The sequence below is a fragment of the Dendrobium catenatum genome, unplaced genomic scaffold, assembly GCF_001605985.2.
Source record: "Dendrobium catenatum unplaced genomic scaffold, ASM160598v2 original_scaffold_98264, whole genome shotgun sequence".
NCBI lineage: Eukaryota > Viridiplantae > Streptophyta > Magnoliopsida > Asparagales > Orchidaceae > Dendrobium > Dendrobium catenatum.
Genome location: NW_021416702.1, coordinates 118,473 through 145,972, shown reverse-complemented (window position 1 = coordinate 145,972; position 27,500 = coordinate 118,473). Strand labels below are relative to the sequence as shown.

Genomic DNA, 27,500 nt, shown 5'->3' with positions numbered 1-27,500 from the left:
GACAGCAACCGGATCCAGAAATAGCTGTCGGGACCGCAGCTCAGCTCAGCTCAGCATCAGCCCAGAACAGCAAAGGTGGGCAGAGGGGCGTCTGGCGATGGCAAGAAAGACGAAGAATTGGAGAGGAGTTTGACTCGAAACAGACGCGCGGGAAGCAAGTGGTGTGTTTTCTCCAAGCGGCCTGCGCCATAAGCACCTGCACCCACACCTAGCCTCGAAACGTACAGGATATCGAGCGGTCATGATAGATAGTGGGGGATACCTTTAGCGCTCAGAGGACATAATAAGGTGGGGCCAATGTTTCCCCACAACGGTCGTCGTTTCAGATGTTCTGGAACCATCGCAATCTCCTACAAAAATGTACACGGCCCGTCTCAACACAACCCCATCCCCAGTGACACAACTGCACGCCTTGCACAAAGTTACTCATTAAAACAATAACACAAACATGTCTCCTCGGGCAACGCCCTTCGTCAGGCACACGATCATGCACCACAGTGCAATCCCACCAATTGCTCGCTCTACGCTCTCCCCCCGCCCGGCTAAAAACATTCAGAAATGGACTTGTTCGTCTTTCAACATGCCAATTGCCTACACGGAGACCAGGCATCCCCCAATGCTAGTGACTACCCGGCAATGCTCACCGATGCACCACACGAGCACGACACCAGCTGATAGCCCAGCAAATTTCACTTACATCTAAAACAGTTCGCATCGTGTTACCTGCCAAAGTGAAGGACTTACGAGCATGCCGCCTTGTGACCTGTAAGCCACCACACCCCAGTAGACACCCGGCCCGAGAGAATGCGCACTGTTTGAACAGGCAAAACGTAGAGACGCGAATGAGCAAATATACGTGGACGACTAGACACAGAATTCCCCAACGGCCTCAAAAGAACTGGCATGACCCATGATGGAATATAGCAATAATTGGTGCTGCAACCTTTGGGACAAAGGTCACAGAAGCCGTCTTCATGACAAAGTGCCTTTACGTGGTCATAAAATATGGTAAAAAAAAAGGTGGTTGCAGTCCCAGTTCAGTTCTAAGATGATGTCTTGACGTTCGTATGCTATAACAGGCCAAATCGCAGTACAACACAGACCAAGTCCAATGTGCATCAAGCAGATAGTACGCTAAATAGTCTTAATTCAGCGAGAGGTGGAGAAGACCTTCCTCAATGCAAAGCGATCATGGGCTTCAGTTAGGAAGTAGTGTGCCAGGCGAAGAGCATATAGTGACTGGTATTGACTAGAAGATAACGACCGCCCCTAAGATATAGCGCGCCGCAGCCCACTACGGACCCACGGCGAAAGAGCCAAGGACATCAAAGAGCAATTCAGCTATACCAAAGGGGAACTGCTACAAAACTCATAATTTCTGGCAAAGAGCACTCTCAATACATCGCTGATTAAGAGGCGACAGAGCAATACGGCAACCACTCCGCATGTTTGCGTAACGATATTCGCTGTGCACTTCATGCGACAAATTCCCATAGAAAAATTCCCGGCTGCAAGGAGCCTTCGAAGCAATCCAATAAGTGGTTTCCCGCAAAGTAGCACTCACCCACCATACTCAACCCCCGCGCTACTCATACCCATTCCCATGCGGACGGATCAACCGAAACAAAAAGATCGAATGCACTTCTTCAACGTCAAGCCGTCCGAGGGGCAGGACCAGTATAGCCGAGCGTTTGGAAATTTAACAACAATTCGATCAACAGCACTAGCCGCATACCTACCAATACCACAGCGAAAAAGATCGTAAAGACATGATAATTCTCCACGGGCGGCCCAGACAGTAGGCATTGGCTGGCAACCGATCGGTCGTGGAGCAGGCCCAGGCCCATAGCTCACAGGGATACACAACACACAGGTAGCGAGTCCATCCAGCCGTCCATTCTCTCATCTATACACGAGCGGGCAGCTTGACAAGCATTTTGCACTCGTCAGTAGCAAAAAATGTACTGCAGTGACTGACATATGCAAATCCTCCACGTTTCCAGTGAATACGTTCGTTTGCCCATTGCCAGAATAGCGCGCAATGCAACACATTCGACCCTCCCAGACCATTCACAAAATTCAGCATTGAAAACACATAGCATGTGGCATCAGACCATTGGATGGAAGACAAAGGGAATAGGTGATACGTTAGACCGGAAAGAGATAACGTGATATATATGTACCACATATCCTTTGAAAAATGTTATGTCGTAGGGACTTCATAGAAGGAGAGAGATCATATTGTTTGGGGTGTGTAGAAGGAGACAGACCCCAAGGTGTAGTAACATCATGTGACACGTTGAATAATAGGGACATATGCGAACACATATTTCCCAATCCTATGTCAGCCAACTCTAACTACACTTCTGAGACTGTGAATAGCAGACAAACGCACCTAAATGAGATCCACTGAATTCCAAATTTCTCTACCCGATTCCAGCAACTTGGGCAAAGGAAGAATCTGCGCCCTCAAACCGGTCTTTGCCAATAAAGTAGATTGGACAAAGATGGCAATTTGTCTTCTGATTGGATTTATGAGAAAAATTTTTAATTATTCCGATGGGGCAAATATGAAGGTCACGGCTTTAGCGACATCCAGACCGAAAAGAAAACAGAAAAAAAACCTGTGAAAGTTACGCTTGTTGTGTCGCCCAGCGAGCATTCTGAAACCTGCAGGAAAACCCGTACAGATGATCTCATTGGATGAAGCCGGGTCGGCTGGAGAATAAATTACAACCAAAACATCCTTGCGTTAAGAGTATTCGTCCTAGTTACGATTTAAAAACTGTGACACGGGAATGAACGATCCATTTGCGCTGGTGTAAAGTTGGCGGCGTCCAGCTACTGGCTGTCAGATTTCTCGAAGAGGGATTTGCATTTGAGTTAAGGATAAGGATAGTACTAAATTAAGGACTTGTCATTCCTTGAAAAATAGTAACAGAGACGAGCAACTTGCTTGCATGACAGTTAGGTAGTAGGCATCTGTAGGCCCGAGGACTGAGCCGCCAACTATTGTTTGTGCACATGGCCTGCCACTGATTCCCTATTGACAACGGGGTTGGTGGGCCTTAGTTAAAGAGGAAACGGAACAGCAACTTGGAAGGTGCTTTTATATGATAACGTACGAGTCGAGTTCGGCGTACAAGTACGATATCCTGGGCAGCTCATGCGAAAGTATGCATTATGACGACGTTGTGCTAATTGGAAGCCACGCGATGATTCCGAGTGCAAGATGGTAGGATGGTATGTATATGCATTTTTGACATCGAAGGCAAAGTAACACTGATCAGACAGCACTGGGCCATTGCGCAAAAGCGATATCCTTCTCTGATAAGTACAGAGTACTCGGAAGCCGAAAAAGTGTTTGAGGTGCACGAGGCACCACGATGCATGTCAGTCCAGTCAGTGGCAAGGAAAGCCACACTGATGTGATCACGCGCGAAACTTAGGACTTGAGAAACTCAATGTCACGGCCTCCATTCGCACCTTCACCCGGCAAACAGGAAGTGTATGCAAGAATAATTCAAGAAAAGCCGATCGCATACTAGAAACACAGGATCGCAGAAGATCGCAAGAGTGTTACCAAAGTCTTCGGAATTAAACCCATTTGCGTATCTACCAATAATACGTTGAGTATATAGATCATTAGGATGCGGTACCACACGCGTAAGATACACTGCTTATTATAGATCTTTCCATTAGAGATAGACATTATACAAGCCTCGGCGCTTCTGGTCATAGATGAGCTTGACTGAATCGTGCAGAACAAAAGATTTATGTAACGTTATATTTACTCGTCGATGTCACAGGTAGGATTACCAGAACCAAAACCAAAGAATAACGGATTATACAGGAGAACAACCGATTGAATTTTCTTAACAAGAACAATTATTACCTAAATCTTCTCTCTCCTTTTAGCAGAATTCTTGAATCGAATTCTCGGGGAAACGACACCCGTGTCTTTCCCCACCCAATATGCTTCATTAGTTTTATCTTCGTCTTTTCCGGGCCACAGACAACTCGCCACTTCACAGAACTGCCTTGAACAACCAAAAGAAGCTAGCTTACCGCCAGCCAGGAAGTATGACCAAGTAGGTAATCGTCAATGACGCATACCACACCACCACGGATGGCCAGCACTGTTCAAAGCCCCTCCATTTTGATATAAACGAAGCCAGAGTCAGCCAAACTGCAGTTCGGGAAAAGATTTAACGGGTACCCCACCAGTTCAGCAAGTGAAATGTTCATGCGACGAAACAATCATTATCATACCCCTGATTTAAACCCCAAAAAATTCACCCCGATGGAGTGCTAAACACGCCTCTCGAATGGTTGAAGATATGCAGCAGATGACCACCAGAAGGCATTAAAATATAGAGAAGATTAGAATATAAGAAAATTTATATTCCGAATAAGGAGCCGAAAATATGCGACTACAATGTGTCCTTGACAAGAGATGCCTCACATCGGCGCATACCAGACCCTGAGAAGGTAGGCTCCATAGACGATTGCCCCTGGTTTGGTAAATAACAAACTTTGAGGGGCTTGCATGGCGACCCATAGTGATCAGACCAGCACGTTGCCGGGGGTGTACGCCCGCTAGAAGACCGAAGGACACATATCCAGTCCATGCAGCGCGGAGTTCAGGATTGTGTTTGGTGCGTGAGACTCGAGGTGCAATATAGGATTTGCGAAGTTCAAATAACCGTTCAATGCGAGAACGCTGACGTGTGACCTAGAGCGGAGTACATGATAGGAGGTTGCTCACCGACACCGCAAGTCCCTGGAAGGCGACCGAATGCACCGACCCCTAAGTCTAACTCTACCAGAGTCAAGTCAAATATGTAGTGGAAATGACCTACCGGCCCTACAATGTATAATGTACTCTTTCCCTCTTTCCCAATGGGATGGGGACTACTCTCTAACGACAGAAGATTATTACTCAACCCATAGAGTATATAGAATGGGGCCCTGGATGGAGCGTCTAAATATACCATCGAGTGTTTTCAGCCCCGCCATCTGAATCCTAAATATAAGCGTCGGGTTCTAACTACATGAGCGGAATAAAAGTAGATGATGACGGAGAAAGATCCACAGGCTCTCTCAGTGGAAGACTGACTCGATACGTCGTTGACCGAACATATATTTGTAGAGCTCTAATAGACTGATCCTCTGGTATTATAGATTAAAATTATTTGTATATGTCCAGCTTCTCTTAGATGTTCAACTATTCCTCAGATTTGTACTTAAAGTGGAGATCATCTAATTACTTATGGGTGAGGTCTTTTAGCGTCGGTGTAATTTTGGCTGCCGAGCATAGCAAATAGATAATAGATAGCCTTAGTCTCGACTTTACAGTATCTTGTATTGAGGGTGAACGTAATAGCTGTGTCAATGGCTGTGCCAACTGCGAGCGCGCACCTTAGTGAGCGATCGCACAGGGGCTCGACCAATGAATGTGAGGCCACTAGGTCGAGCAGTCAACGTGCTCGCTTACGGCGACGGCTGGTGTGCGCGCGCGCGGTGGAGCCGGTCGCTTCTCGGCAGCCAGCGATTCTGTAATAGCCGCATCTCGCGGCTGTATTAGGTCGTCTCTTGTTTAGAAGAAAGAGCCCATACCAACAGGGAAAACCATGACACAGCACGTAGTGCAGTACGAGAGGCCTGAGGAACTAACGATTGGGAAAATGAGTTAAGCCTGACTCGATATAATAATAGGAGCTATGATATGATTAATAATCAGAATGGATAAACCGACGTACGGAAGAGTATTCGTCTAATTAGAGAGTCTAGGTGATAGTAGGTACAAAAAGGAGATACGAGTAACTAGGTAAGAGTGTGTTAAAGTACATGAAAGAGGCCGTTATTGATTCATTTAAACCGTTCTATTGACTCTCTAGTTGGGTCTCGACTTAGCGAACTCGCAATGTGAGGACAAGAATTCTTTACTGTGATGTCTACCTGTCTGTAATGGTCTCAAGGAGACTCTGTGATAACACAAATCTTCTTCGTTAAATCCACGTATGTGCGGTGAATGGATAATAGTTTCAGATGCGAACTGTCGCTACTCTTCTTATGAATCATTCCCATACAAATCTCGGAGCAAATGTTATATAGTTAGACATTTAACTAAAGTGCTCATCCTCGGTTCTAACGCTCAACGGATTAAATCTTTCGTGCACACCTTCGTTAGGAGCGTACTGTGGTGCGAGCTACCCATGGCCTCGCGGTGCAATTATTTCATTAGCGTCGGGTGTAGAAAGTATGTATAACTGAACCCACCTATGTCGGTCGTGAAGAATTAGCGATGCTGGTACCAATTTTAGCGTTACCATGGTTTCAAGAATAGTGCGCAATCCGATCTCGTTTTCACATGGCGCACACGTGTGGCGGTAAAGGCAGAGTGCCTTCTCTACTAACCTTAATGGTTCGTGCACCATAGTGGCGTGTCCATAGGAAAACTGTCCTATGACTCCTGCCTCCATCTTTGACGTCTTGTGCTCGAATGCATGTTGTTTTACCTTGCCTCTTTATCTCTATTTCTCTCCTTCATTCTCACTCTCCTCGCTTACATCGCTTCTCCGTAATCAGCTCAACCATCAATCGCCCGTTAATTGAGAAGTTCATTTCTTTCCTCTCTTTTAGATCTTTCCCGGGCAGCGGAATCTTGCTCAGTGAGTGATTGGTGTTACAATAAAGAACATAGAGTAGCCACACACACTCTGGCTCATGTAGAAAGTCTCTTTATTATCTCAGCAATGGAAAGTCATATTTTGGTGTCATCAGACTTCATTACATCTCTAACGTTTATACCGTTAGCCTCTGCATTTATGCCATATCATATTATGGTGCAGTTCTAAAGGAAAATAGACTCTATTATGACATCGTATATATCATTGTGTATTTAGATAGTCTCGCGTGCATATACGCAGCTGTTCGTCTCCTCTTATTGTGTTCCCTAAGACTAATACCTCGGTCTAAGCGACTCATTGATCAAGACAATTTGCGTTTCTATGTGTGTTATGCACTAATAGAAGCTTGTCCAAGTTATCTAAGATGATTTCATCTACATATAGACTATTATTCAATTGTCAAGTCTATTATATTAAGAAATCAAACAGGTGCTCAGCTCTGTGCTAATGACATACCTTACATGTTCAGAGCGACTCGAGTCCAATTGCATTTGCGCGAAATACCACGCATGAGACTCCGCATGGCTTCAGAACTTAGAGCTCTTGGGCTTATAGCATAATGTGCGTTTCTGAGTAGAAATTGTGGTTTGGTTCGCCTTGTCCATATTAGCAACACCAAGGTTCTATGACTGGCAAAAGAAATAGACTCGAAATTATTCTCTCTCATAAGTGTAATTTCTTAATATAACAATCTGATCGCTAATTTTGTGTTAGTAAGAGATAATTCTGATTGACGCTGGAGATTTTCGGCTTAGGTGCTTGGATTCTTCTTCTATATTAACGCATAGTTCTGGAGTCGGTCCCAAATGAAGTCCTCATCTCCCGGGAATATATTCTAGAATCCTGACTCAATACAGGTGTAGCATTCTTTGATAGATAATCTTGTATCAGATGGTGCTCATTGCAGTCTATTTCTCTTATCTCTGTGGCGCTCTACAGTATATTCGGGCGATTATATAGATAGGATAGGATTTAATTGTTAGTGGATTTATAAAGAAAATGCTCGCTTGCATGTTAGGCGTGGGCTGATGGGTAATTGCGACTCCATCATGCGTTAATATAGAACTACACTGCTCAGGCGCCCTATGCGCAGCATATTGCCTCTTTTGTGCTCTCACTAATCTCAACATATGGTTTGATGTCATATTATGGCATAAGCCATTGTGAGTGGTCTTCTCTTGCTCAGACTCGCAATCAACCAACAACTACAATAATAAGGACAGCTATTTTAAGGTCGAATTACGCTTCTCGACTCAATTAGTGTTCCAAAATAAATTGTAAGTGGTTAAGATTCGTTGTGAGTTAATGTTTGTATATACCAATTGTATATTGTTTTATATATATTGTCCGTCTCGTATCGCGACTATAGGACCTGCGAACAGGGATATGAGTTTACCCTCGACATTATATAGCGACAATGTTTCTGTCAACGCGCTCTTCAGACATGTTGATACGAAAGAAACGATATTGGATTAGACCTTATAACAGCGGAATAGCTGTCTTGCCAAAAACGAGTCGCGTTGCTCGACTCTCGGCAACAGAGCATACTTTGCATGTTTAGGTGGCCACTCTCGATGTGGTCCTGTGCTCATAACCCAGTTACAGCGTGAGAAAAGATGAATATTCTAGAAAGCTGTTATTGCCACGCTTTGCATTCTTCAAGAACACTGCCCATGAAGCACGAAAGCACATGCTGTCGTAAGCATCTCACAAACGGAGCAGCCAGACTATGGGATTAAATGTGATTGAGACACAATGTACATATAGCCGCACATGGGCAGTTCCTAGCTATCACCGCGATCAAATCCGGGATGTCGAATGGAAAAATCATGGATACTAGAAAGACGTATCAACAATGTCTCTGATGAACACGATATAGGCAAATGAACCGAATAAGCACCTAAACTCTAAATCCGTCTCCAAGAACCACTCTTTCGACTGATGCCACATACTTTTCTTACAATTCGCATAACTAGCCTCCGCTCAAGCAAACTAATAGATAAGCGTCCTCACACATAAAAGCCCTCAATACTTGAATAAAAATAACGCATTCCATAACTTCTCTACGATCATACGCATCTCTATGATAAAGACGTGGAACCGCTGCATACTGATCTGGAACACACTGGCTCATCACCTACTAAAGGGTAGCTCAAGCTATCCCCATCGTTCTCGGCTCTAGGTCTGATGATACATGGTAACTATACACGACCAACAAATATCCAAGATATCCTTCTCTGCATGGCGCGCTAAAAAGTCAATCGCGTAGCTACACTACCTCTCAAACCAGGCTCAAGTCCAGTACTCTCAGGTAAATACGTAGCGAGTTATGCTCATAATGCCAGCTGGTATCCATACTAAGCCTTGCTCGCCAGAATGTAGCGCACCGGCATCATCACTCGCTGTATGGCATAGAGTGTGTGGCGAAATATATCATGCAGAGCATAAAATGGAAAATGCCAAGTCATCGTACATCCATCCTACTGAAAATCATAGATATGCAATGCGCACCCTCATTCTCTCTTCATAGCTGACCATCCATTTTCTTCTCTCTTTACGATCTCGACTGTGCTCACGTAATGCAACGGCACTTCGATTGCAGCCCACTGAACTCGTGAGATTGTACGCTCCCCCATAAGAGTCGAGCTTGAAAATAGAGTAGAGATCGGTGTGACATACCACAAGTTGCTGACGAGTTGGTCAGATCCATGAAGAAATGTACTGTGTGGCGCTCGCACAGGAAACCACAGCTGTTTGTAGGTGTGTTGGCGACACTCTTAGATCCTTATGAAATTGATCATCTAGCATGTCAGCGCTCTGTCCGCCGCCGAATGTTATGACGTGACGATAAATAGTCATTAGATCTCGTATTTCGCGCTTAACCACTGTGCGCATGCATGCTGTGCAAAAAACTTCACATGTGGTGGATGCGCAGTAGCTTGATCGCAGCTCCCAGAGACCTTGCATTTCTCTCTCAACGGCCAACGACGGTGTTGTTGTTGGCGGATAGTAAATTTGCCTTCCATCTTGGGTATGAGATTCTCCGAACGCTCGGAGCGCGACCGAGGAGAACTCCCGAGTCACAGCTAGTGGTCTGTCGATACCAAGCTATCTCCCCCGTTTATGTGCTCGCCTATACGTAAATATGATTTCCATCTGCTGACAGTCTTCTTTTTAAAGATTGAACTGGAATCTGACATAATCACCAGCTAAACGACAAGATTAGATAAAAGAAATATAATATTGTCCAAGAAACATAATATAGGGGCTGGCCGGGGGTCCAAGGGGCGCTGCCCCCGTGCGAAGGGACCTAAAAGTACTAGAAATAACCTTTTTTTTTATTAGAATTAAATGAGAATTTAAATATTAATAAGACACAAGAGAGAAGGATTTATGTAGCCGACCCCAAGTAGTGGGACAAAAGTTTGAAGTTGATGTTATTGAAGTGTGTGTGTGTCTATATATATATATATATATTCTAATTATTATTTAAATTGAATGAATATTTAATATAATTAAAAAATACATAGCTTCCAAAACTATGGGTGTCACTCCATATTATTCCTTGATCGAAAATCTCAGGCATACCTGCTAGTGCCTTCCTGAAGTGAGGCTGTTGAGCCTCACTTTAAAAAAAACAACACAAAACACAACCCACTGCTTCTACCCATTTTCCACACATTCCAAATACTTCGATATTTGTATATCTAATGTCAAAATCTTTATATTTACTTTTGCAATATATTAATGTCAAAATTACATCTGAATCTATGCATGAAAAAGGTATTTTATTTTAAATAAGTTGGCTTTTTTACATCATTAAGACATCAATGTGCTATATAAGTAACTATAATGATTTAGATATTAGATATGTAAATGCATAAGAATAAAGTGGCATGTAAGAAAATCATAAAAATAAAAATAAAACTTAAAACACATCTCAGTCAATCACTCTATCATTTTTTATGATGTGCATTTCCTTACTTGATTTTCTCTCCTAGAACTACATGCTATCACTCACCTGATCTCGCTTGCAGACTCTCAAATCCTTCAATCTCATGCCCGATTGCACTCAACCTCTCTAACAACTTGCTCGCACTCTGCTCTCTTCTACCTGCACGTTTACACTCTCTATTCACCCACTCAACTTTGTTTCTCCCTTGCACACAATCTTTTCTTTCTCTGTTGATAGGAGTCATTGACAAACAATTCATCACTCTTCTCCGACATCTCTGATGCTCCCACAACCTTCACTTATCATTCCAAAGATTACATTCCTTTTCAAATTGGCAACTTTCATCTCTGGACATACTCCCTAATTTCTCCCATTGCCAATGACTCTCTCACCTGACAACTTGCACACAGGTGAGCGCCAAATCCTCTCCCTTGACTTCATGTCTAACCCAATCATCAATAGATGCAATCTATCCAACCCAACCACCCAAACCATTTTGTTGGAGAAATTTTGTCGTTCTCAACAGATTGAGATATTTTGTGATAGAGCATGGCAAAAAAATAATATTTTATACTGAAAGACAAATATATTATTTCGTTATTGACTCAATAACAAAACTCATGAAAAAGGTATTTTATCTGAATCTATGCATGAAAAAGGTATTTTATTTTTCAATATTTAGTTGAATAAAGTTTATTTTATTAGGGGTACAAATGCCCCATAGAGGCAAGCCCCTATGTTAATTAAATCTCAAGTAATTGTTATTTGAAAATACTTTCGATTAAACTAGTGATTTCTTTAGAGTTGTCAAAATATTGACAAATATTTTCATTTTAAAGTTCGAGAAATTCTTGTTAAAAAATTTGGTCATTGAGAATTTCAAGGGAGATGTGATCAACTTTAAATCAGACTTTAGGAATGAAAGACATAGGAAGGAAAATTTTGAAGTACTTGATTCTAAGAAAACTCAGAGATACTTAAACTATCATATGCTGGGCTTTATATTTTAAAATTTACATTTTCATTTGAATTGATAAATTTGATATAGAAAGTTGAGGTTTATATTCCAATAACACAAGTTGAAGGAAATTCCTGAAAGATGAGGGCTTATGAGGTGACTGGAGTTAATACCATCCTCGGATCCTAAAGCTAAGGTGAGACTACTGAGGGAAAGTGCTTTGAACCAAAATTTAAAAGAGTGCAAGAGACTTACAAACCTACACTTCACATGAAGCATGAGCCCCAGCCCGACCTCTGGGTTTACAACTCTGCTTGTAAAGGGCTATAAGCTAAACTCATGTAAACAATTTCAAACCATGAGGTCTGGTCTCAATGCATATGAAAATTAGAGAGGTTGTTTTGATTTAGAAAATATGACTTGCAACTTGGCTTTTGTACCAAGATACCCGACCATGTGGATATGCATATGCTGACTCACTGAATGCAAAGTTTTTTGTTATCTAGTCCTTAAGTGAGAGTTCCATACGAGACACATTGGCCATGCATGATAATTATTATTATTATTATTATTATTATTATTATTATTATTATTATTATTATTTTAATTTGGCTCATTAGTGTGAGTCGTGCCATTTTCTTTTATTTGAAAATCGATTATCCTATGATTGATTTTAGATTGTTTACATGTAAATATGTAAAAAGATTAATTTTATCCTAAGAGTCTACCGTATAACACAGGTCCAAGTCACACCTAAGCAAAAAACAAGTGAATAAACATAAAAAAAAAACTTGCTTTCTAAACTTGGCTTTTTTGGGTTAAGATACCCAACCATGTGGATATGTATTTGCTGACTCACTTAATACAATTTTTTTTTTTTTGGTTATATGGTCCTTAAGTGAGGGCTTTTCATATGAGACACATTGGTCATGCATGATTTTTTTTTTTTTTGAAATTTTGGCTCATTAGAGTGAGTCATGCAATTTTCTTTCATTTGAAAACCGATTACCCTATGATTGATTTTATATTATTTATATGTTAATATGTAAAAGATTAATTTTATCCTAAGAGCTTATTGTATAAGCTAAGTTTAAGCCACACCTAAGCAAAAACAAGTGAACAAACCTTAAAAAATTGTATTTTTAATACGTACTCAGTAAAGAATCAATCATGCATGTGTATATCTAAATCAACCAACAAGAAAGTAAATAAATAATGGCTAAATTATTATAATTATGGAAGAAAGCCTTAAAAGTGGCAGTTGAGTTGTCTGCCTTATACAACCCCATAATAATTACAAACTCGAAGCTTTGGCTCCTAAATGGACCTAAGGCTTCCCCTAAGGTAGGTTCATCCTTCTGACCCATCTCTCCTATAATTATATCACATAGTTCTAAATAATACTTCCTAAGTCTAACAAATACATTTGAAAAATATTAACGATTCAAACCTACAAAATAAAAGAGATAATTAGAAAGCAATTTATATGAAAGAAAAAAAAAACCCAAAGATGCCTGACACACGAAATGTCAACCCCTGTTTCTATTCTATCAGCCAAGCCTCTTTGGAAGATTTTTAAGCAACATCTGTAAGAAAGCATTTTATAGTTACAATTTATTTTTATCCCCTTTTTAACATGGCCACCTATAAAAAAGAGAATATATCTCTATCTTAATCACTTAAGGGCAAGTGCCCACAACGCAGACAATCCAGAGCATCATACCAAAATATCAACCACATGAGCAAAAAAGAAATAATCATAATCTTAGCATGCCTAGGGGCTATGCACCTAAGTCTGTGTCAGTTGTGTGGTATGTCACACTACAATTGGTGTCTTATTTTATTGTGGAATATAGATGCTTAATTTTAATCAAGGAGGTGGTTTCACTTTAAATTATTTGTGCCTTAAAGCTTTTATTTAATTTTTAATTATTCCATATTTAGAAATGCTATAAAGAACCATAAAGCTGTCACAGCTTGCTTTGAATCAAGTCTGCTACTTATGTAATCCTAAGATGTAATGATATGGACATTCTACCTTTTGAGGTGAAATCATTAATCATTATATCAAGATAAACCTACGTAATTTTTTAGGTATTTTTTAAAGTTCTCTTAGTGTTTGAATAAGATAGAATTATCCATTTAATAGGGTAAGGTAGACATGCATAATGGTTTAACTCAGGACTTTGTCAAATTCACTTAATAGGGTAAGATGAATTCCAACAGAAGGAAACTCTTAAAGAACATCTAAGTATTATTTTTGAAATGTCATGGAAGGAAAAATCACTTACTTTGTTAAATGATAGGATACTTAAAATTTGGGTCTAAGGATTAGAGAGTTCTCTTAGCTGCATATCTGCAAGTGTAAACCCATTAATTAAATTGATCAAAGATAAGATCAACCATTCGAGCAAATTCAACATCCATGGGATCAATATAACCTTCTAATTCTTCAACATCATCGTAGTAATTGTCATTCTCATCCATCTTGAGATCATCTCCAAGTTGGGACTATCGCTTCCAATGTATAATTGGAGAATCAAGGGATTCATCATAAACATCATGCTCCTCCCTTTGTGAATTTGTGATATTTTTGTCAGCAAAAGTTTTCCTACTAAAGGATAACTCCTGAATATAAGGTTTGAGCCGCCCTTTGTGAGTTTTCTTATCACAGCCATCCTTATGAGGCCAAGGATATTTAGGTTTCTTTGGAACCCAAACTTGCTATATTTGTGTGGTTACATACTAATGACCACCAAAATCAAAATGTGGCTTTGAATGACAAGATTCATGATATGATCGTTGGGGTCTTCGTTTGTCATACATTTTATTATAGCCTTTTGCATATAAGACTATCAGGATCTCCCAACTGTTTTCTTCCGCAATATAGGTATTGACCCATATTAGGACAATATTGTTTTGGCTCTTGGTGATGAGGATGTTTGATATCCTCTATAATAAGGTTTTCTTGAAATTTTATTTTTTCGAGAATGAGTCGTGTTAGAGAAGATGATCTTATTAACAGGTCTTCTCAGTCTTCTTTGTAAGTTTCTATCTTTGATGTCCTTCAGTATTTTATATATTTTGGAAAAAGTAAACTCTTCCTTCTTCAGTGGTGGTTGTTGGCGAGAGTCTCCTAGAAGACTTCTTGATTTCGCCCTTAGCTCTATTCCTTTTCAATCATTTTAATAGCTCGAATCCATTATCAATAGGGATGTTTGCTTCAACCTGAGGTAGTGGTTTCTGAATCAAAAAAGGTGTTTCCCAACCATTAGCTTGAAAATGAGCAGTGGCTTTTCTTCAAGCCTTCCCTTAGTGCCAACAGCAAGGATTTCAGTGTTATATTCTTCAAGGGCTTCACTCTGAATCATGTTCTAGCTAGCTGGATTGACAACAACAAACTTCAGCTTATGCTTGGTAACTTTCTTTTGAGTGAATGAAGAAGCGACAAGAGCAATAAAAAGCCTTAAAAATACAGAGGCTTTTTTGGGAGTCTTTTCGTTGACAGCTTCAGTAGGTCTTTCAAAGCGCCTTTGATAATCAATACATCATCATTGTCATTAGGGAAAAACTACATGACTTCGAAAATAGTTCTGAACTGAATAATTGCTCCAGCGTGGCCTGTGTTCAAAATGGCTTGAGGGAATTGTTGTTTCGCTCCCTCGCTCAACTTCACAATCATAATGGAATTAATAGGTGACATAGGCAAGAATCGGATTTTTTTCTTGAAAATGAGTTAGCTCAAGAAAACTGCACGTAGGCAAGAATCCTAATTCACAGACATATGATTCCATTCTCCATAAGGCAGATTATAGTTAACCAGATTTTTTCTAAGGGTAATATAAGGGTTCAATTAGATTTGGGTCCTTACTTCTTATGAGCGTAAGCCCTCATAACTAATTACCCAACTTACTACGTAAAAGAGAACTCTTGATTAAGGATGAATAATTTTAGTTGTTTTAGTTTCAATTGCGGAGAAATGGATATATATCCAATCAAGATCTCATGGTTCAGTCGTCCCGGGTATGCCATAGGTTTAAATTTACCAACACTAGTTATCACTGATCGTAATGTCCAAAGAAAATTAGCAGTCAAGGGTTGCCTTCTCTCAAGGATCCCAAGTAAACTGCGGTGGTTAAATAAAGTTTGTTTTTTTATAGTGGCTTGGGATTTCTATTAGAATACCCAATGATTAATTTAATTTGGGGATTTATAAATTCATTTAGAAGTTACCTGGTTGTTTAAATCGATTTGGGGCTTACGACTTCCATTCGAAGTGGCCCGAAGATTTGAATTTGGGTCAGGACTTATGGCCCGAAGGTTTTACACTACACGCGTTGTCATCCTCCTCGGGCTCTCACATGAGGGCAAACAAGTGAAAATCGTTGGATTTCCACTATTTTGCGGAGAGGACAGTAAATGAAAGGACTATTCTTGAGTTTTAGAAATTAAAATGCGGGATTTCTAGGAATATATGGCTTGGACAATGTCATGCACACATCAATGACTTAGATATCTATGGGTTTTGCTATATTTTGAGGGATATACCTAATCAGAGCAAGTCACGGTGCTAGTCGGTATCCTCTTTTCTTGAAAAGACAAGATAAAGGAAGAAACATGAATGAGTTTGCTGTCCAAATTGTCCACACAACCTCATCGGAGTGGATATATGAGGAAGAAGATGCTTTTAAACTCCTTTGGCTATAGAAATATGGAACTACAGTGGTCTAATCATCCAACAATGAACTTCCTCCATCCCTTGGCTTCACTTGGACAGCACAACAAAATGAAAATGGCTCGGTCGACTCTCTCTTTTGCACGCAAAGAGTCATGCACTCAATTCCCTCTCGATCGACAATTCCAGCAACATGCACGAGAGGAAGCTCTTGTTTCCTTTGGACGCACGCATGAAGAGTGTTGATTCCTCATGCATTCGGCTCGGCTCTCAGAAACAAGCGCATGGGAGTTACCCCGCTCGACCTCCTGCTCAATCTAGTCCCTGGTAATCCGCACGAGAACCACTTGCTCTTCTCCTCTAACTGCATGTGGATGATTGCTCTCGTCTTTGACCCAGGCACGCACGCAGAAGGCCACCTTCTCACACTCCTTTTCTCTTGCACTCAGCACTCTCATTTGCTTGTGAAATTATTTTGTGCAGACTCCGGGCGGGAAGATTGCTGAGAATTTGTAAATACTCAGCAAATACTCAATAAATATGTAGCAAATCAGCAAATATACAGCAAAAGCTCAGCAAATACTCAACATCTGAGTATTTACAAATACGCAGTAGATACGCAGCAAATACGTACAGTTTTTCTCGTCCGTACTCCGCACATAATAATTTCTCTATTCGCTTGGGGACGCACGAAGCAGAATAGGACCCCAATACTCTCTCCCGCTCTCTCTATGCACGAAATGAGGCTTTTGCACCCATATTTGATCCAAATTGACGAGATCATTAAATTGGACAGAACGACAGCTGCGCAGACTTGGAATTTCAAGGTAATCTCATCCCTAGATTTAGATTTCCTGATTTGGGAAGTCAATTAAGTCCGGATTTGATCAATTGGACTGAAATTGAGCTTAAATTAGGTTCGATTTGAAACGATTTGAGTCGATACGTACCGAGTTGATTTTAATTTGACTCAATTTAGGTCCAATATTAATTGAATTGGGTTCGATGAGGCTCAATTGAGTTGATCGCGTCCGATTCGAGTTAATTTGAATCGATTCGACACGAAAAAAATATGTCAACACATTCGCACCACCATTCAAATTCACTGGAAACTGTCCAAATCTCCATCGTACTAAGTTGTCAATCTTCACTCCATTGGCAACCACCTCATGCCACATCGACTTTCCAACCTCTCAAATCCATCAACCCCTAACTTTAACAACCCTATAACCTCGTCTACATAGCTCATTGATGAATTAATAAACCCCACTCCAAAAAAATAGAGAGTACATATATGTAAAGGGTTTATATACAAAGTATTCAAAATCATGGCATTTACATATTTAACAAACTTCATTATTTAGATAATCAAACAACTAGAATTTAACAAACTTCATTATTTCAAAGTATTCAAAACCATGGCAAGGAGATCACCATGAGATCTCGCTGGAGAAGGCATCGATGTGATCAGCGGCAACTGGAGCAATAATGTGTAAAGAAGTGGAAATTGAGAGGCTCGTGGATTTAAGGCAAAAGGAGGAGAAACATGATTTAAGATTATACTAGATTTAAAGGTGTCATTTTTATTGTTTGGAAGGATTTAGGTTAAATCCTTTCTTAAATCTCATCCATTTCTAGAGTTTCAGCGGAAGGATATCAACATTATCAAATTTCGACAGTGATAATTGTTATTTTTGCTATTATTAAAAAGTATATATAGAAGTTTTCAGTCAATCACAAAAATCTAAAAAAAAATTGAAATGAGACCAATGCAATCACAATTGTGAGTAATCCTCATCTGAAAGAAGCATAGGAACATCTCAACATTCATGTCTGCTGTCAAGAAAACAACTAATGCAAAGTACTAAAAATGGAGAGCTTGAAAAACCACGCACCTGGTTGAGACTTCTCTCCAAGGAATGGACTGCTTCCTCTAATGGGTATGATAAGGAATTATCCCAAACCAAATTTGATGCCAGGAAAGAAACATTCTCAAATTCATTCACCTCTATCTGAAAGGTAATATTTAAATCTTTCTAAGGAAATAAATCTGAAGCAAAGCTATGTACAAAATTATTGAACAAATATCGTTTAGTAGAGACTAGAAAAGTTGTGAAATGACAGGACAAATCTAAGCAGCATTTTCTAAAGCACAAATGGGAAACATAAATTATTGATTTTGAATTGTTATTCCCGACAAAAATGCTTGAATAAAATAAAAAAAAATCAAATGGCCTTTATTGAGAATTTGCAACCATTGATTTAAATCTTTCATCCATTTTATTTCCTAGCTAAAGATAGCCTAAAGAAAACCTAGAGAACTATACTATTCAATGAGGTTTGTTCATCTGCAAAGAAAAAAAAACAAGAAGTGATGCATATACTTGAACAAAAATCATATCTTTTTTTTACTATATCTGCTCCTTCATAAGCATATACCATCAATTGGAACCATCAAGATTTCTACATCTTGCAGTATCCAGTTATTGATGGGCAATCATTGAGATCTGCCAGAACTGCAGGGGCCATATAATTTAAAAACATTTTCATAGGGAAATACCTATGTTGTCAATGTTATGCATTATATAACTAAAGAGGAACCCCAATAATTGCTCACAAATCTATCCTAGAATTTAAGAAAACCATACAAATAAATCAGAGGGCTGATCATTTGAAGGATATAGGTTTTTGAGGAGAGGGTATTACCTGAGGGATAAAAAAATAAAATGAACCAGGGTGATTAAACATTTTTTTCGATTCCATGTTCCAATCAATTCCAATGAACCCGTAAGCACTTATAAGAGGTGATTCAAGGGAAAGGTATCTGCAGAAAAATTAATCAGGTTGTCACATATCTCTTTGGCTAGTTTCTTATGATAACTTTGTAAGGCAATACTTGATTCTATTTGTTTACAGCGCATAAACAGAAAATTGAAGAATGTACAGTCAGTAAGGTATTTTATTTCAGGGAATTGCTATGGTACACTTGAAAAAAAAAATTTCCCAAATCCGTTCTGGAAGCAAACCTGCAAAATTGCTCAAATTGGAAGCACAGTATTACCAATTGCCACAAAATTTTAAGCATACAGTCAACAAATGACAAATGTGCACTTCAGTAAATCCAACAACATGCTTCACATTTGTAAGGTAAAGTGAAATCCAAACACAGCAATTTTACTTATAATTAACAGTCAAGTATAGCAAGTAACCGTGTGAAAGAAAATTTATCAATGATGCCCTTTCATCTGAACAAGAACAAGATTTCAAAATATTTATTCTAAATGTACTGGAGAAACCCTTTTATTTTATACAGAGTTACAGACATCCTTTTTTCCAGGTAAAAATTTGCTGTTATAATTCAAAGCACTAAGGCTTGCAGCCAAAATATATTCCTTAGTAAAGACCCTATTATTGCTTTTGGAAGTTTAATAAGCTACAAGACAGAGGATTTATAATTCCTATTTCTAAACATCAATAATCAAACATGGGACAATGGAAACCAGAGACTTAAGAAAATTCATCACTTTGGATGAACTCTTGCGGACAAAACATAAATACCAAGACACAACTAACACAACATTTGCCAACATTCTGCTTAAGATTAAAGGAACTTCCGTATTTAAGAGCGTGAATAATTTAATGCATATATCCAACAAACAAATTAATTTTGCAAGAACGAGCAAATGCAAGGTCTTTTGGACATCCATCATAGAAAAACTACTTCTAGAGCTGGAGCTTAAAAAACTAGCAAATACTTCTAGAGTCTCAAATAGTTATAGACGTTTTACAAGCCTAAAATAACAGGTTTGGAGTCACGGGTGTAATGATACATTACAATAAAATCTTCCACCCAATTCAATTTAAGATATTTAATATTTAGAATCAAGTATACCAAGAGAAGATGAAGAAATTTCATTATCTCAACCTTAGCTTATATGCCTAGTGTGTGTGTCATCTAAGTATAACCGGTGGAAAAACAAGAAATTTTGAAATTTAGCCTTTATTTATATGCTTATTGTTGAAAGACAACAAAATCTAAAAAGGAAATATGCTAAACCCCTCATCATTTGATGCATTCATATTTTTTAGTCTATTTTGTTTTGATGTATTTTGAACAATATCTAGTTGTGTTTTATGTTTTTTTTTAGCTATCCTATGATGGAAGGCATCCAATGATCATGGTAGGAAGTGCTTGGGCATAGTAAGCCTTGGGTTTGCTTGCAATTGGTTCCTTCTTGTCCATGGGCTGCTTATTGTTCTTGGTTTAGAGATGTTTGCTGCTCACGGGTTGGGCCTTGGCTGCTTGGTGTTGAGCTCAAAATTTGGATTCTACTTGGTGTTAGCTCATTAATGTTTGAGCTGAAGTTTAGCTCAATAATTGGTGGAATAAATGCACTTCCTAGCTCATTAAATAAAAAAGGTATACTTCTATATAGCTCATTATTATGGAGTGGGCTTGTGTCTCTTCCCTTCCCCTTGTCTTCTCGGTTTCTGCTGTCTATTGCTGTTCCCGTGGTCACTCCCTCTCGATTTTATCCCCTAGCTGTTTCCCGTGAAGCTCTGCCCTGTTTCCTATGCTGGCCCTTCGGGTCCCTTGCTGGCTGGGCTTCCCGTGGCTTCTGGCTGGGTTTCCCGTAGCTAGCAAGCCACGGGAAAGCAGCCAGAGAGGGACCCGAGGAGCCAACACAGGAAACAGGGCAAGGAATTCACGGGAAACAGCCAGGGAGAAATCCCAAGAGCCAGCCAGCTTTTATTCTCAAAGAAAAAACCAAAGAGACACAAGAAGGGGAAGAGATAAGATCCACTCCACATACCTTTTTGATTTTATGAGCTAGGAAGTGAATTTACTCATCCAATTAATGAGCTAAACTTCAGCTCAAGCATTAATGAGCTAACACCAAGTAGAACCCAATTTTTAAGCTCAACACCAAGCAGCCAAGGCCCAACCCGAGAGCAGCAAACAGCATCAATCCGAGAACAGCAAGCAGCCCAAGGACAATAAGGAACCAAATGCAAGCAAGCCCAAGACTTTGTCAAGCCCAAGCACTTCCTACCATGATCATTAGATGCTCTCCATCATTGGATAGCTTATAAAAAAATATAAAACACAACTAATATTATTCAGAATACATCAAAACAAAATAGACTAAAAACATGAATGCATCACAAACACTTAAGATTAAATGAGTATATTTAGGACAACTATAAGTTTAGAAAATCTGGTGATCCTAGTAAGAGATCTAGGGCACATCATTTTGGTTCGCATTAGGTAAGAAAACACATCTGAAGCTTTGAGAATATTCCAATCAATTTTGTCATGAATGGTTCATTAAGGCATGACGACGAGTTTCAAATTTTAAGGATTGGCGTAATAGAGCGACCGTTCACTTATCAATCTCTCCACAAGCTTTGTAACATGTACAAAATGGTTGGTCTTGCTTATTCTAGGACTTATAAAATGAATCTTTGAGGATTTATGTAAAATCCGACAAGCTACCAATATATCATTTCAACAAAATTAAATACATTTCGAATATCCAACAAATCTTCTAGAAACATCCATAAGTTTTTTGTTAATGCAAGTTTCTATATTTCATGCCAATTTTGTCATGAAACTTTCATTTGAGAACACCATGGATTAATTTTACAACCATTTAGAATTAGATTGAACATATTCATAAAATTTACAAATTTTGGAAAATGAAGAACCTAGCAAGAGACCTACAATATTTTTAATTAATTTGGCATAATTTAATCCCTAAACAATCATGCAATTTATTCAAGTGCATAGCCACCAAATTTGAATAGGATGACGACGAAGCCTAGGTTTGTTGTAGGCAATGGATTGGAGAGAGAAATGAAAACTTTACATGCAAGATAGGGACATTGAACACAAATCCAACCACTCAACGCCTCGCCGCCACCTTCTTTTAGTTCTCACATGAGAGCAATCATACGAAATCACCGGATTCACATGATTTGGCGAAGAGGACAGCGAACAAATAGGTTGTTTTGGGGTTTTGGAAAGAAAAGCGCATAGGTTTCTATGAACCTATGGCTTTGGAGCGTCAACCACACAATCAATAACTTGGAGACCTAAGTTTTGTCTCTAAGTTTTGGAGGAATTTTACCTAACTGGGTTGTCACGACACAAACAACAATTCACCCGCCTTGCAAAGGCGAGAAACGGAGGAAGGAAAATTTGTTGTCCAATCCACTCCGGAAACCGCTTCCGTTATCACGAACTCGCCAAAGGTTGATTTCAATCTCCCGAACTCGCAAAGACAGTTGAAGAAGAAAGTGAAGCTCTAGTTCTCTTTTGATTGTAGAAAGAGAAAAGATAGCAGCACTAAGGCTATCAAGATACCTTGTCGTGAAGAGAAAACCACACAACAACCCCACTACACCTAGGTCTGGTCCGGTCGGGCTTCAACACACGTACGGGAGATGAAGTCACCTACTGGATCAACATGCAAGAGAAAAAGCTCGTCTCTGGATACCGTACACATGCGAGAGGAAGACCTCGCTTGCTCGGTTTCCTGCCCTCGCTTGCTTTGTTTCCTACATTAGTCAATCGCAAACGAAAGAGGCCATGAAACGGAGGCCCTACTCCATCTGAACCCCTAGCCGGCCGAGTCGTTTGACCCCACTAGGCCGCACGTGTTCAAGTGAGGGCTTCCGCCTCCGCCTCCCTCTGTCTCGGCCGGAAGATCCACACATAAGGAAAAGGATGCAAGCCGATCCTCTTCCTTTCTCTTGCTCGGTTCGGAATGGGCACACGCAAAAGACAAGCAAAAGAAAAATAATAATAACTCGAGTCGAATGCCCACTCCCGCCTCCCTCCCGCTCTCTCTATATGTGAAACAAAGCTCTGCTACCTGAAGATATGATCTTCAGCGCTCTATCCTTGCTACAGCCATAGAAATCAAGCATGATACAATCTTTGGAAGTCGTTGATTTAATCTGAGCCCTCTAATTAGATTTATAGATTTGGGGAAATGATTAGAAAAGGCCAAAAAGGTAAATTTAACCTATTTGGGATTAAATTGAACCTCAATTGGGTCAATTGGGCTGAAATTGGACCCGAATTGAACCAAATTGGAACAATTTGAGTCGATTTAGGTTTAATTAGGTCCAATCGAGTCAATTTTTGTGAAATTGAAATTGAATCAACGCTGATTTGAGTCGAATTTGGTTCTACAAGGTTCGACAAAATTGATTTGGGTTCAATTTGAACCAATTACGGGTTGATTTGATCGATTTGGTTTTAATTTGATTTATTTGAGTTTAAATTGGGTCAATTTTAGTTCAATGGCGCTCGATCGAATTGATCGACCGCGATCGGCCCATCGGGCTTGAATCGGCTCGATCGTGTTGACCTCTGGATAAGATCCAGAAGAAATACAAAAAAAAAGTTTTAATCATTCAAAATACCTGTACAAGAATCCCGCAAATTCGGCCGATATTTCGCCAACCTCGGAGCGTCGAAGCCTGAAATCCCGCTCAAATACAGCCGAAATCCTACGAGATCGTTGTTCCTTCGGCGCCGTTCTGGGATTTGCTCGCCTCAACGCTGCCGCACTCGGTCTATAAAAGGGAGATGAGAGCGAGCTTTTAACGTGACTTCCTCTCTCACGAACAAAGCACTCAAGCTTCCGCTGCTCTCTTCGACTCCACACGACCTCCCGCTCCTACCGTGCTACCCGAAGCCACCTGATCTTCCCTCTTGCTTCCACGATCCCCCCAATCTTGAGAGAAACAGAGAAAGCAAGGAAGAGAGAGGGGGAGAAGCCATCCATTACCTGAAACCGAGCATCCTTCCTCCTTTCTCTGCGAACCGACCCCGACGGGATCTCCCGAGCTCGTATTCCTTCCCATCCTAGCCGATCCCATTCCCGACTGCACTTCTCTAGACGGGGTCCCCTCTGCCTGCTGGATCGGAAGTTTTGATCGGGAGCAACACAGGGAGCTCACTGTGTGAAGGTAGATCTCTCCCTCTCAAGCGCGGCTCTGGACAAATCCCGTAAATGAGAAGAGGAAAGAGGGAGGGTTTTTTTTTATTTTATTATTATCATTATTATTTTATGATTATAATAATTTTAAATTAATTAAAATAATATTAGTTATAATTAACTTATTTTAATTATGATTAATTATCCAAATATTATTTAATTATTATTAATTACATTAAAATATAATTACAACAACAACAACAAGCCTTTATCCCACTACGTGGGGTCGGCTATATTACATTAAAATATAATTAATTAATTATATTTAATTACTTCAGTTATCATTAATTAATAATAATAATAATAATCATTGCATATAATACGTGTTTGAACGCTATATACGCTACTAGCGCAGCAATGAGCTTGAATGGAATTATAGAATAAATTCTGGAGATTTTGCATGTTTGAGAATTTGAAGTTCATTATGGTTTGGAACTTTAGGGTTGCAGATGCATTTGAGGAAATTTCGATTTTTCAATAATGACTGGAAGACTAGTTTCGACCATCTGGACTTAAAGTCGGTATGTGGGTGCGCAACTGATGGGATGAAGACCCATCAAGATCCCATGGTTCCGTCGCTCCCGGGCCATCGTCCACCTTGTGTCCTACTTAGTCTAGAGAGGCAATGTTTAAAATTGCGTGTTCGGGTATTGAGGCGTTCATTCGTGAGGCGAGGCAGTAAGCCTCAAGGCATTTTGAGGCGTAAGTCCTTTCAAAATTCAAAAGATGTAAGCCGTAAAAGATAAATGAGTGAATTTTTATATACTAACGATGCTATAGTCGTGACTCTTATAAAACATGAAAAAAGGCAATAAGGATTTAGATGAAGTGAATAGTCAAAAAATGCTCAATAATAGAGCATCAACATGAAATTATAGTTACAACTCATAATTCTATCTTTCCCAAATCCCATTATTTCTTCGAGTGTAACACATAATTCAATTTAAAAAAATAATGAAAGACATAGTTCACATAAAAAACTACATAATGTCATCGCATGTCATTCATTAAGAGGTCTCATTTTGGAATATCATTATGTGTGGAACTGCTCCTCTCCCCTTCCTTCCTCTCATTATAGAGTTCATGTCAGGCATTTACTATTAAGGTTTATGTAGTTTTTAATATAAGCGTTGAGCGAAGCCTTCATGCCATGAGGCGAGGGCGGCCCACCAAGTTGAGGCGCAGTCCTATTAAAAAAAGAATTCTGAGGTTCGTACGGTAGCATCGAGACGTGCTTTTTACTGGAACTTGCGCAAAGGCGGGCCCAAGCGAGCCTCATATTGCGTAATTTTTAAACTATGAGAGAGGGTAGTCGATCCCAACCATGTACTGAAGGATCCTTGTCTGGCAGCCATTGGTTGCCTTCGTCCAATGGTATTGTAGTGACCCGTGGGTTGGATATTTTGCTAAGGTGCGACAAAGTTTTGAATCCACCTTAGCTAACGAGGGCTGATGATGCCTATCGATTTATATCCATATGATTCACTATCCAAGGATTTTGATGCCCAAAATAAGGAATCGTAAACCAGGCGCTGCCACATAACGGATTGTCGGCCAGTTGTAGCTATTTCTGGCACGGCAAAACCACCGTCACGAGGGCCGACCTACGGGTCGTCGTGACCATACTCCTGCTTTGCCCATAGTTTGGCGGCAGAGGACGCCGGTCAGAGGACTCGACCACTGTCTGTAGTGCTATCCCGGCAAGGAGATTGTTTTGAAGAATGAATCCTTAGTGATATTTTTCACTAGGCAATTTGTACTCTTTGTGTAGCAAGAAGTAGATTTTGGATTGTCCACCCCTGGCAAACTGTTGCGGAGGGCTGGATTGTTTCTGCTTTTAAGTGTGTTGATTGGTATGAATTTACGTATTTAAACTATTTGATTCTTGTGATTTTGACTTTTATTGGTGATATTTTGGATATTTGGAATTGAAGTTGGAAGGACATTTGAATATTATGTGGTACCCCGTCCGGTTGATATTTTCATTCAAACGGGCCATACATCAGGGTGTGGGGTGAGCATTTCCATTGTTGATTGAACCTGTCTGACCTCTTATCAACATCTACCTTGCATAGGGATAAGATTCGTTGGCTTTTGTGTTCGCTTGTGGTTACGCTGCAATTTCTCTTGATTTTTAGTGTTTGAGACGCTAATATTAGAAGCGGTTTAAACAAATGCAACTCTCCTGTCTCTCACTGAGTTGAGCAGCGGACCAGATATATTTGTCTTGAAGGTGGTCGAACTCCTTGTCGACTCCCAATATTGATCCGATAGAAGGACTCTGGGATTTCGGACCAACCTCGAATTCAACTTATACACCCAGCGCGAGCATCTCTCGTTGACGTCATCGTGTGAACCATATGTACTCAATAATCACGCGTTCGCTAAGCTTTTAGAAGGTTGCTAAAGGCTCGCAGCTGATGGTCTTGGCCCGGCCATATTATTATTACCTTGAGCCAAGTGGTAGTACTCCGATAAGCCTCTCTTATCTCATCCTTAGAGTTGATCTGCGTTTTTAAGTTAATAATCACGCAGCATCCTAGACGTACACGTGGTGTACTTTAATAACAACGCTCGCAAGGGGCCCTGCGGGTTTAAGATTGAACATTGTACCCCTTTTGTGTCTATTACTTTGGTATTGGTACTTATGTGTATCAATACCAAGCGTGCGGTGAAGCGTGCTGAGGGATATTTTGAAAGTATTTTGAAGACGCCTTCGTTTCCGCTTGCACCTAGGTACAGTTCGCTTCATATCAATGTCGCGCGGCAGGTCGAGGTCCCAAGACTCAACATCTGCTGGATTGTGTTTGTAGATGCCTCTGTCGTCTACTGTATATCTAGATCGTGGTGCTCGAGATCCTGGAGCCTGCTGCTAGCGAGTTGCCTGATTAGGTTGTTCGTTTGCTTCGTACAGGAGACTGTCGTGCACACTCAGCCTGCAGGGATCGTAGTCACTAACGGAACCTCCTGCTTTGTAGATGATGCATCTAGCCCAGTGTTTCTGTATGCTCACTGACATCTGTTGTATATGCAACAAACTTCTTATAACAAAACTCGTATGCATTGCAGATTGTCAGTTCACTTTGTATTGCTGAGATAATATATTAGGAGTCAAGATGTTTCTACATCAGCTTGCATGAATCGACCGTTGCGTGTGTGTGTGTGTCTTCTTGCGTTTACTTGTTCGTAGATGGCCATTTGTACTTTT

General features: G+C 40.1%; 1 protein-coding gene across 9 annotated transcripts in view; it reads right to left on the bottom strand.

Moving 5' to 3' along the window:
* The window catches only part of LOC110109286 (protein PHYLLO, chloroplastic), a 110,248-nt gene that overhangs the window by 71,285 nt on the left and 11,463 nt on the right, over positions 1-27,500 (bottom strand). For all 9 annotated transcript variants that reach the window (XR_003699620.1, XR_003699619.1, XR_003699618.1 and 6 more), the window contains 2 exons: positions 18,987-19,104; positions 18,176-18,292 (listed from right to left, as the gene is read on the bottom strand). Coding sequence is in view for 6 of the 9 variants with exons in the window: in XM_028691989.1 (XP_028547822.1) it covers positions 18,176-18,292; positions 18,987-19,104 (235 nt within the window). In the remaining 3 variants the exon portion in view is untranslated. The remainder of the gene's footprint in view (positions 1-18,175; positions 18,293-18,986; positions 19,105-27,500) is intronic.